At 35.4% G+C, this 12,563-nt stretch overlaps 1 protein-coding gene across 4 annotated transcripts in view; it reads right to left on the reverse strand.

The window, feature by feature from the left end:
- Positions 1 to 250: 250 nt before the first annotated feature.
- Positions 251 to 12,563, reverse strand: part of slco3a1a (solute carrier organic anion transporter family member 3A1a) — a 111,805-nt gene continuing 99,492 nt past the window's right edge. The window contains exons 7-11 of one of the 4 annotated variants that reach the window (XR_015514411.1): positions 9,339 to 9,507; positions 7,326 to 7,498; positions 6,331 to 6,395; positions 2,225 to 4,379; positions 251 to 1,695 (exon numbers count right to left, since the gene is read on the reverse strand). Coding sequence is in view for 2 of the 4 variants with exons in the window: in XM_087292505.1 (XP_087148631.1) it covers positions 4,003 to 4,379; positions 6,331 to 6,395; positions 7,326 to 7,498; positions 9,339 to 9,507 (784 nt within the window). In the remaining 2 variants the exon portion in view is untranslated. 4 annotated transcript variants of the gene reach the window in all.

Genomic DNA, 12,563 nt, shown 5'->3' on the forward strand with positions numbered 1-12,563 from the left:
TTACAGTTTAATACCGTGTTATTTATAAAAAAACATTAACAGCATAGTAATGTGTTTAAATGTGCTAGTAATACTGTGCAAAACCATAGTAGCACTATGCTAAAACATGGTTTATCTTTCTTTCCTCAAAATGATCTATGCAACCTCAACATTTTCGACTTTGGTCTTTCATAACTTCTTAGACTCAAGATAACTAAAAATAAATGATGATTCATTGATTCATTTGTTCAAAGAACCACAGAGCCAAATCTGACATTTTCTGAAAAATAATTTATTTGCAGAATAAAATAAAAGATACTTTGCCATAAAAAATGATATGAAAAGTACACTGCGCACATTTCTACCTGCAGTGACGGCTGTAAAATAAGAAGGATGTGCTATGAAGCTTTTGAAGAAATTCAGATAACGTGAAAAGCAGAAACTCATCACAAACACTTTTCATTCCGGAGTGTCTTTTGAATATAGCACTCTTTCTGAACTTCTGAAGAACCCACAGTGCCATGTCTTATTGCTGTGAAGTGAAATAAAACCATTTAATCTAAACCCATGGCCGGAACACACATGATATGCAACATCATTACGGTATAAAATGTCATATTCTCCATCCAGCTCATAAATAGCAAGGGCCAGCCTGATCACCACCAGAAAGTTATTTGCTCTACGGAGATGAGAGAGCTGCTTATGAATGACAATGCTCTTCTGCCATTTAATGAAATGGCCTTTTTCCTAATACTCCTTCTCGGATGTCAGTCATAAGTTATATCGCAATATTCCCAAAAATCTAGACATGCCATTATTGTCATCTGAATAAAGAGGCATTCTTACGTTTATTAATAAAACTACTCATAGAAATTCTCTGTCTTAATTATCCAAAACAAAATCTAATGACAAAGAAAACAATTATTTATAGACAAAAAACCTTTCTGGCTTTTTTCTTTTTTAAATAGACGCTCCCACTATTGCACAAATGTATAAAGATGCTAATCATATACAGTATCAATAGTCTTTACAAATTAAGACATTTTAGGCCTTAATAACCAATATAAATTAACAACAGCAGAAAAAAAGCACTTAGAAAGAGAAAGAAAAAGATTTCTCAAACATATTTATGTTTTAAGAAATAATTGATATAGTTTTTTTAATATATATATATGTGTGTGTGTGTAAAAAAACTGCAGTATAGTTTGTAATAGAACGATATATTAGTATTGATGTACTAAAATGATCTCCATAATAAAACCCAACAGGGATGGAGAGCGAAAACATGAACAGCATCAACCAGCCGTATGACAGATGACGAGTTAAACTAGTTAATCTTTTTAGTTGTATATACACACATCCAGTCCAAAGTTTGGAATAATTATAGGAATCTTAAAATGTTTTTCAACGAGGCTCACCAAAGCTGCATTTATATGATCAAATAAATTAGTATTGCTGCCAAATATTTTTACAAGCTATATTCTATTTTAAAAGTTTAGTTATTGCTTTGTTGGCAAACAATTAATTAATTGTGCCAAAATATCCTTTAAAAATCATTCTAACGTGAGGATTAGTTGCTCGAGAAACATGTATTATGTTATGTATCTTATAAAGTCTTAATTGTGTAGAATTGTTTTGTCTTGCATTATTGCAACCAGCTGATTCAAATGTCAATTAAATGGGTGTTCTCAGTGGTTATCAGCTGATAGATATGGGCTAGTGGGGGCCTTCGGCGCCTACTTGTTAAAAATTTTTAATTAGACATTGTATATCTAAAAAAATGTACTTAAGATTATGATTAACCTAAAAAATAAGTTTTATTAACATTAAAAGCGGCATAGGGGCGCAGTGAGTAGCACTGCTGCCTCATAGCAAGAAGGTCGCTGGTTTAATTCAGTTGGCATTTTTGTGTGGGGTTTGGATGTTATTATCCATCCACATTGTTAATCAGCTATAGATCACATACAGCCATGGCTGGAAGTTCACAAGAATTATTTATATTGTTTATATTAAATTCCCATTAATTGTATTACATTAACGTTTACCCCTACCCCTACCATAAACCCAACCGTCACAGTAAAACAGATCTGGAGTCTTCTCTATTAGTATAGCTGATTAACCATGTGGATAGGTTATAAGAGCCTTCTGAGCCTACCAGTAGGCACAGAAGGTCCCTACTGGCCCATATCTATCAGCTGATAACCACTGATAATGAGTGATAACATTCAAAGTGGCTGATTGCAACATGCATGTTTTGAATGGAATTGAGTATGGAAATGAAGTGTTTTGCTTTATATTTTGTGGAAACGGTAATAACTAGAAAAGCATCGAAATATATAAAAAAAATCGAAAAGCCTGAGAATGACTCTGATGTCATCAAGACTCTGAGGATGGAAAAATGTAATTGCAAAATGAATAGTTCATAAATTGAGTTGCGTAAATTGTTTGCAATGCAATTAAATCATATGTGTCATTTCCTTTTTGGCACTGACGGATGTCACATGATGTGATTGACACTTTTGTCAATATTTGGCATTAAAATAGTGAATTCATTTCCCAACTATGAACAATGATACACTGCCACAGAAGAGTGCGGTGTAAAAAATGAATGAATTAACACTTTGATGGCTAAAGCGGGGTTTACACGGTGGTTCAGTGGCTAGCACTGTCACCTCACGGTTGCTGTTTCGAGTCCCAGCTGGGCCAGTTGGGATTTCTGTGTGGAGTTTGCATGTTCTCCCTGTGTTGCTGTGGGTTTCCTCTGGGTGCTCTGGTTTCCCTCATAGTCCAAAGACATGCGCTATAGAATTGAATAGTGTAAATGTTAGTGTGTGTAAATGATTGCGTTTTGATGTTTCCCAGTACTGGGTTGCAGCTGGAAGAGCATCAGCTGTATAAAAAATATGCTGGATAAGTTGGTGGTTCATTCCACTGTGGTGACCGCTGATGAATAAAGGGACTAAGCAGAAGGAAAATAAATGAATGAATGGTCAAACTGACTATTAAATGCTGGGTTCAAACTATACAGAATGGTTTGGCACAATCCGTATTTAATATGGCGACCGTGATTAGTTGATCATGGCAATTTAAAAACATGTGCATGCAAGCATCAATTATTTGATGTCATATAGTATGTAATAGTGGAGGACAAACAACTGCTCTGTCACTGTAATCTTGAAGGCTCCGAAAAAGGCTTTCAAACATGATGAAAGGAAAGAATCGATGATATTGGTGACGAGAAGCGCCAATATGATGCGCTACAGCTTTATACTGTTTTCTATTTGCCACATACAGACACCAAATAGCGTGTGTAGCGTGTGCGCATAGTCATAGAAGACAATGTTTAGAACTTTAAAAGATGTGGCGGGATGCGGTGGCGCTTGTCTGCTCCAAGTCTTTAAAGTCTCTCCATGAGTGATCATACAGGTGCAGATACATCTCTAGACTAGAGGGAGTCGATCACAGTGTCTCTGTGTGAATGTATGCTAACACCAAAAGTGACAAGAGGGTCAAAGTACCCAGAAGTCATTCATTTTTAAATGCAATAAGCGGCAGGGTGCGTGTTCGCGGGTGTGAGCGTCGAGGAGAGTTGAAATCCAGTTAACTTTATGATAACGAGCTATGACGCTGTTCGGCGGCAAGCAATCATAGTTTGTGCATTCTCCACTGTTACAATAGTGTAGTCTGAACCAGCCATATAACAATTAGGCAACAATTATTCCAAACTATGACTGATGGTCTTGTGTAGTTATTTTAGTTAAAAAAAAAGTAGAAACAGTCATTTCATGGCTGCATTTGTGTTTGACGTCAGCGAATGCGCAGCTATGTGGATTTAAACAATCCAGTTGTCAGGCAACGACGTAGACGCCTTTAACTAACTACTACAACAAAAGTTTACTGGCACTGGAGAAACACCTTTGAACGTACTTCTAAAAACAAGATGGACCCAGTAGAAGAGTTTAAACGAGTTCACAATAAAGCTCAGTCCTGGAATAATAGTTAAACAATGCTTCAACTCACGCACTATAAAACGGACTCCATGTTTTCGCACCACTCGTGATCCTCCAGGTTGTATATAAATTTAGTCCTGTTGACTTGACTTTGACTGCTGTCCTTTCCGAGACTGTCCAGGTTCATGCTGGACGAGAACACTTCAGTGGGGGTGAGGTAGCCCTCAATGTTTTTGATGTATTTCTTGTAGTTTCTGCGCAGGCAATGCCAGGTGGTGGTGTAGAGGAGGAACGCCATGATTTTGAGGACGATAGCCATGCTGATGTACAGGTGCCGGTAGGTCACGTTATCGTACAGCAGACAGGCACCTTTGACCCCGCATTCGGCACTCCAGAAAAGACATGTGGAGTCGATCCCAGCACCAAATATCAAAGGAGGGGGAATGAACCCTGCAAGATAGTTTATTCTGCTGTAATAATGGTATGTGTAATACATTTTAATGACAGAATGATCAGTTTAAATAGACTTAAATGCATCTGCTCCAGCACATATGAGGTGTTTAGCCATATTATGTTGAGCTGCAGGATTGTTTTGCAAGTGTTTTAAACCTTTGACAGGTCAATTAGTGTTTGTACTACTGCTAATAATACACAAGACATGTTTATGTAAAAAAAAAAACACATTCAGTATCTTTAACCACACAGTATCATTATTTATGTTTCATAACAATTTTTATTGTTACAGAAGTACTGGTATAAATGTAAAATATTTATATTAGCATATTATAATACAACACAGATTAACATATATAATATTATTTACAATAGAATAAATTAGAATATATTTAGTTAAATTTATACAACAGTTCTGTCTGGTTCTAACTGCTGATAGCCATGCGATATTCTACAAATAACAGCACTCATCCAGCCTCCTCACCCTTCACACTTGTGTATTACTCCACCCACATACATTAACAAGAAGAGGACACTCTGAAGTTTGATGAATATTGCTACTGTTGGACAACATAATGTACTTTAATGGCTTTTTTTTGTCAAGAACATAGTTGTTTAGATTGAAACTATGCAGTTTATTTATAAGGATAGTGCCTATTTTAAATATTTATTATTTCTGAAAGACAGCGCGTTGGTGGCCATTTGCCAGTCATTGAGCAGACCAAAGACAACTGACATTTCAATCCACAAGATGGCGACAGAGATCGCACAATAAGCCTTTAGAAGAGAAAACACCCAGCGTAATTTTAACCTACAGCTGATCAAATCATTATAAATCTGCTAGACAACTTTCTAAGTCGATCTCTCTCTTTTGTATGTTGTAGTGCTGTATTTATACCACAGTAATAGTAGTGTTTTGAGTGTGAGATGAGACTCAAATATTAGGAAAGTATGTATTTTGTGTTGGCCACTCTGTTTCTAATGAGTCTCCTGTTTTCGCCACTGTAGAATAGTTCAGTAAACAGAAAGCAAGATGAAACGCATGTGTTTAGCATTTTTCCTTTTCTTCTCCTTATCTAAATCTCTCTAGACTGATGGCATTTCATGCTTTTCAGCCTTATAATTTTAAAATGTGAGCAAAATCACCTGTTTTTTCATCACTTTAGATATTACGCTAGAGAATCATTCAAATATATACTTAAATGATGTTGGTGAAGTAGCAACGATTTTTGCTGTTCTGATGTCAGCTGCAGATGTCAATGAATGGCAGAAGAAAGTAGATCCTCACACAAAAGGGTTTTTAGACTCTCCGTGTTTGATTTTCTTTTTTTTTTATACACGATTATGCTGTTAAACTGTTATAAATGCAATTTCACACTCGTAGCAGTGCAATGTGGCTGCATATCGTTGGCCTGTAGTCTTGTGCCAATGCACGCCTCCCACTCGTGCCGATATATAGCCACATTGCACTGTACGAGTGTGATATTGCTCATATATATATCAGACCTTTTAATCAGGACAAATCAACCCAACCTCACAGGAAACTGTAACAACTGTTGGCCAATTAGTGGCTAGTTTTTATGTTGTGTGATCTAAAAAATGTACAATTTTGTGGAAAATGTAAGCATGGAGGCTAGTCTGGAAGCATAAACCTCACTGGACCATGACCAAATTGTGGGAAAGCAAATTTATATGGATTAGTAGCTAGTTATTTGCCATTAAATTGTTTTGGACAAACAGCTGTAATTTTACTAAAGGGAAACCAGAAGGGGTTCTGAATAGAGTTGGCAAATCGACATGTCCTTATTTGACTGCACTTTGAATTGTGAGAAAATCTAATCCTTAATATGTTTCTCTTAACCCACTTTCAGCAAGGCAAACACATTATCTCCACTGTGTACTGTAAAAAGCAGTAGTTTGAGCTGTAAATGTGGCTGTGATTTCTCACCTAAGAGTCTCAGCAACAGAAAAAGAACTCCAAGGGCGTATGACTTCAGCTCTGGGCTGACAGTTCTAAAAGAGCAAGAGAAAAGTCATAAAAATATGCCCATTTCCATACACATATTTTTATCACACACACACACACTTTTTTTCTATTCCACTTTTTTGTGCATTCATGTTTTTGGAATCAACAAGATGTGAAAAGACGGTTTGAACTATATTCGTTCTGCAAAATGTAGTTTTTTTTGCAAGGACAAATCAAATCACTGGTCAAAATCAACCATTAAGACAACAGAAAATTAAAATAACCACAGAAGATTTGAAATAAATGATGCTCTTTAAAATGTTTATCAGGATATTATTGAAATAATCCCAAAGAAAAAGCATCATGGTTTACACTAAAATATGAAGCAGCATCTATATTGATTTAAACATCAATAATAATATGTAATGTTAATTGAGCATCTGCATATTAGAATGTTTCCTGAATTATAATATCATGTAATTGTAAATAATGTTCCACCCAGCAGGCACAGGACATCAACATGGCATCAGATTGATACTGTACCCCAATGTCTTGGGGATGTTGTATTTTGTTTGGAAATGAAAATCGAGTTGAACATTGTCCAACCTGATATCAACCAAATATCAATGTTTAATGATGTTACAACTTGAAATTGTGTTTGAACTTTACCACTATGACGTCTATCTAGTGTTGCATTTTGGTTGCCAGACCTGACAAATAAATGTCAGTATTTGACGTCAATATGACGTTGGTTTAAAATGTTTGCTCGATATTGGATTTTGGTCACTTTCCAACACAACCAAATATCAACGTCATTTGATGTCGTTATTGGATGTCAAAATAACATTGTTTTTAGAAGCAGACTAGATATTTTGAATTTTTGGCTATTTCAATCTGAATCTAACCTAATATTAATGTCTTATGACGTTGTGTGCCTGCTGGGTATTCACTCTTGAATTGTATGTGGAGTAAGTCACCTGATGAGTATGATGACAGATGGGGTTTGGGCCATTGCCCCGATCATACTGCAGCCACAGATCACACACAGGAAGGTGAGAAAGGCCTCCTGGCAGCCTGGCCGCGGGCACTTGCCTGGCACAGCTGTGGCAAAGTCATTGTATCCGGAAATACATGCACATCCTGACAGGTTCTGAAAGTGTAAAAACACATAAGCACAATAACAACCAGGAAACAGGATTAGCTCACCATAAAAAATAACATTGTTTTCATCATTTAGAGATACAAATAAACATATTTTAGTCAGATTTAAAAGATTTCTGTTCCTTCATTAAAACTCTGATTACCAAAATCTCCATAAAGAGATGTAAGATTCATTCCAATTGAATCAAATGGTTAAATCCAAGACTTTTAAAGCGATATGATCAATTTATGAGAACATATTAATTTTGGATATTTTTTTTAACCTGTAAACATTAAAGAGTAAACATGTGAACACTGCACATTTGCAGCTCAAATGTGCAGCATTTAAAAAAAAAAAAAGAACCTCATTGGTTTCCACATTAAGCACACTTTCTTGATCTTTAAGGTTCAATTCTAAATTCAGAATTTTTTTTTCATTGATCAATGTTTAATGTTTACAAAAGCCTAAATTTAACTTAATAGATTGAGATTAAATGACTCACTTAGATGTATTTATTTTATCCCTTTATGAGTATGTTTAAATACATTATGCATTTCGGGTGAATAATCCTTCAAATGAAGAAATCTATAAAATGATACTATTTTTAATTTCTGTTATGAAGTTGAATAAAAATCAAATGAATTTGGAATGACAAGATTTTTTTTTATTTTTGGTCAAACAAACCTTTCAAACTGCTTGATTCAATAAAAATCACAAGTGTAAACACTGTCGGAAATGTTTAGAGCTTGTCCCCATTCAAACACTTTCACAGCCAAAAACAATTGGATTGGTATTATAGGTTATCACATATACTGCACAAGAAATAGCAGTGCTTAATGTAACCAATGTACAGATGATGACCGGACAACTAGATATTTAATAACCCCAAAGAGAAGAAATTGCAGCAGTGTAATAACTATATCAGATCAAAACAAACTATCAAAAATTGTGTGAAAATGCCTTTTTAAAGTTTGCCATCATCAAGTCATAAGTTTCGATTTAGCAGTGTGCGATGTTCTTTCAATAGTCCTTTTTTAACCACAAACCCACACCAAAATCTTGCGGCTAACAGAGCAGAATCGAAAACTAGTGCTTTCTGTATTACTTTCCATTTTCTCCTGTTACATTCATATATTCAAATTACACAATTTCATATCGCAATTTTAGATTAAAAGATCAGAAAATGCCAATACAAGACTCTCCCCTTAAATAAATCAATAAAAGTGTACAAAATAGACAGATCAAAACTCCAGGCCTACACAGTGTGTGATTGGATTAACCAAAACACATTTTAACACTACGTAAGTGTAAACAGGAATTATAAATGCCACTGATTAAAAAAATAAAAAAGTAAATGTTAAATGAGCTTATAGTGAATTGGTGTAAAGTAAACGACTCATTATTAGCCATCTATTCGTGGTATAGTCAATTTTATCTACAGAGAACTGATGCACCCGAGAACCCTGGTGCGAAAAGCCTCATTAAACCCACCAGTTGGTATATTCACATCGTGCGCTAGCGCTCAATTACGATAATGCTAGTGGACTGTTGTCTTGGATTCATCTATTCCAGTCTGAACCATTCGCTTTGTATGGTAATGAGCGCAGAGGCCCCATAATGCACTGCCCATTAAGATGCCTGGCAGGCAGAGCGTCGTGTCCTTTCCGACATACTGTATATCTGATGAGCCGTGTGGGCTTCACTCCTAATGACCCACGCCGGACATGTGCTGTCCAGGAAATGAGCGCACAGTCAAAGAAACAGACATACGGAGAGACTATGACAGGGCTCAGAAATGAAGCAAAGAGAAGGAGACGAACGCTGTTGTGTAAATGATATGGGTAATGACCTGAGAGAGCGGAGCTGGTAGTCCGGTACTGATGGCTCTGGTGCAGCCGGCGAAACATGAGGACAAGTAGGTCACACCGTTGGAGCCACAAACCGGGCTGACGGATGAAGTGTAGCAGTTACAATGACTCATGCAGGGAGCTTCCGGTGTCTGGCCTACTTGCAGTGTCCTATTTACACACAAACACACATTCACCTGTTAAGGTTTTGTTGATATACTTAAGAGTTTATCAAGTTATACAGAAATGTTCAATTGGTGTAGGGCTGCATGATAAATTGAAATAAAATCGCAATCTTGATTAATCAAAGGAGGCTTCTATGATCAGAAGTAAATGTCCCCAGAGAGCCAGAGGGGGCGCTCTGGAGCGGATTCTTCAAATACCCATGAAGAAGAAATTCAGGAAATCCCTATATCAGTTGTATAATAAACACAAGATTTAACTACTTTCGTTGATTCAATGTGCCTTAACACTCAACAAAAGTTATGCTTTTAAATGCAGCAGCAACACAGAGCTGTGGTTCTCTGAGAAGCGATACAAACAGCTATCATTATCAAAGAAAGATTATCTTCAATTTCATAATCGGCCAGCTAAAACTTCTGCGATTATGGCCATGATTTGTCATAGCTTATCAGTGTACTATGACTCTGTGTAGTAAATGCTGTCTCATCAAAAAGCACATAATAGAGATTTACTACTAATAACAGAACCGGCTTTACTGACAAAATGTGCATAAAATCATTTTCAACAAATTGTGCAGTGTTTATTAAGCTTAAGGTTTCTCAATTTGATTCCCCGCGCTCCACCACTCTGCACATTTTGTAACAGCTCACAAAGCAGACTCTTTGGGGACACACAGAGGGGTGTCGGACGTTTCCAAAACAGTATACCTCATTCACTCAGCCCTTTTAAACTTCTTCTTGTCCTTAAATGAAGAGTGAAAAAGAACTTTGTTTGAAGTATACTGGGGCTTTAAGTGCTGCCATGTGGTCCACAGTATATTCCACTATGCTTTAAGTTCCAAGGGAGCATTAAGTAATTCAAATGGCGCTTTTGTGTCTGATATTGTAAATTGCATTTATTTAGAGAGGGATATTATGTCACACAACACATCTTTAATTGATCTCTGAATGAACATTACCAAGTAAAGTAAAAATTTCCTGTGTTCAGGAAGTGTAGGGACCCTGTTATTTGAATAACGTGCGTTAAATATACGTAAGCAAAATATGCAGAGCAGTGGGGCACGAGGACTGCTACTGAGAACCACTGATTCTGTAAGTTATGTATTATCAGGTCCAGATAGAATTGCTTGACTTTGATTAGAGATTACATGTAGAGATTTTGTTAAAAGAGATAATTCACTAAAACATTTAAATGTACGATTCATTTTCTTTTACGGAAGAAATAAAGATCACGTACACCTTAGATAACCTGAGGGTGAGTAAATTAACAGGAAATTTTCATTTAATTTTTAGAGATATCCCTTTAATTAAAATGTTGAAACTTTGCATTTTATTTATTGATAATATTTGATATGTTGGACCTGTAATTAGTTGTGTTATTAAAAGTTTTATGTTTGATTAATATTTATTTAATATTTCTAAATTTTTGAGCTAGCAATTGCCTTAAAGTATGTTTATTACATGTATGTATATCTTAAAATGTAAAAAAAAAGAAATGGTCCATCACACGTGGCTAAGATATACACCATAAATTGATTGATTTTTTCAGAAACAGTACTATATATCGAGATACACTGTATGTCATCAGCTTATGAGATGGCTTATATTGGAATATGAGATTTCTGTCATATTGCCCAGCCCTTGTTTCCATCATGAATTTCTTGTTTTAGGTAATCAGTGTGATTCAATAACTCAACACACCAATCTGTTGCCACCTACTGGTCTAATGATACAAACAACACAAAAACAAAGTCAACAGATCTTTTCCATGAACAGATTCAAAACACTTGATTTAATCAATCTGATTCTGAATCATCCATATTGACCTTATTCTTCAATGCGGAAGTGCGCTTGTGTTTTTGATTATTTTAGAACTTCTGATTCAGTTGCCTATGGGAGAAATGACTTAGAAATAATAATAACGCCAGAAAACGGTCAAACTACTTGCTGTACAAACAAGTATTTGCATGACTATACAGACAAAATAGAATAATATAATAAGAAAATATCAGTTAGCAACATCAAGCAGGAGAATGAGCTGTTTTAACATCTAAAAAATAAATGGAAGTGAATGACTGGAAGTCTTGAACTAAAAAGATTCAAATGGCTGCACCCGCTCGTGCGTAAAAAATAAGGTAAAAGTACCTTACAAAGGTACTTTTGAAGATTTTGAAGATACAAAGTAAAAGTAGCATGTAGTCCTGTTTTCCCTGTATCCCTTCAGTAAGGACTGTATAAATGGCACAGAAAATAAGACTAAGACGATTCTTATAATCGCTAGGTAATTTTGTAAAAGGGGGCTTCTGGTTTCTGGCCTACTTACAGTGGCCTATATACACAAACACACATTCACCTGTTTCTCTGATCTATTTAGTGTGAGTGAGTTCATCAGGATTTACAGTACTTAATTTAATTGATGTACAGTATTTTCAGCGGTTGCTTGACTTCCTTCTTATTCTGGGGTTTAAGTGTGATTTTCTAAGCAGAAACAAATAGTGAATGAGTCTGTGTTTTGGGCCTGAACAAACTGGAGCGGCACTGACATCCTGTTCGTGAGTGAACTGAATGAACTGGGACATGTTGTTCGTGAACAAACTGAATGAACTAAACATCTGTGGACTGACTGAGCAAGAAGGGGGCATGTAGTTTGTTCAGATCATCAGGCTTGTTTAAAGAACAGTTTTAAAAATGGCTGCTGCTGATGATAAGAAGTTATTGAAAATCTGAATTTAATTCATTTATTTAATTTATTTATTTTCTCAGTTTTTCTTTAAAAGTAAAGGAAATACGTGATTTAAAAACTAATTTGCTAAAATACAAACAAACAAAACATAGTTATATTAGAAAACAAATCATATTTCTTCCTTATAATAGTTTTAAAATATTTTTAAAATAATAAACATATACCGGATGATAATAATGTGACTTTTTAAAAGTAAAATGAGTTAATAAAGATAATAATAACATACTATTTTTGATACTAAATCTGATACTGACAAAATGTAAGTGTAAAAAGTAAATCTAATAAACAACTGTTTTTTTAAC

This window comes from Danio rerio, chromosome 18 (genome assembly GCF_052040795.2).
Source record: "Danio rerio strain M-AB ecotype USA chromosome 18, GRCz13ab, whole genome shotgun sequence".
Lineage (NCBI taxonomy): Eukaryota > Metazoa > Chordata > Actinopteri > Cypriniformes > Danionidae > Danio > Danio rerio.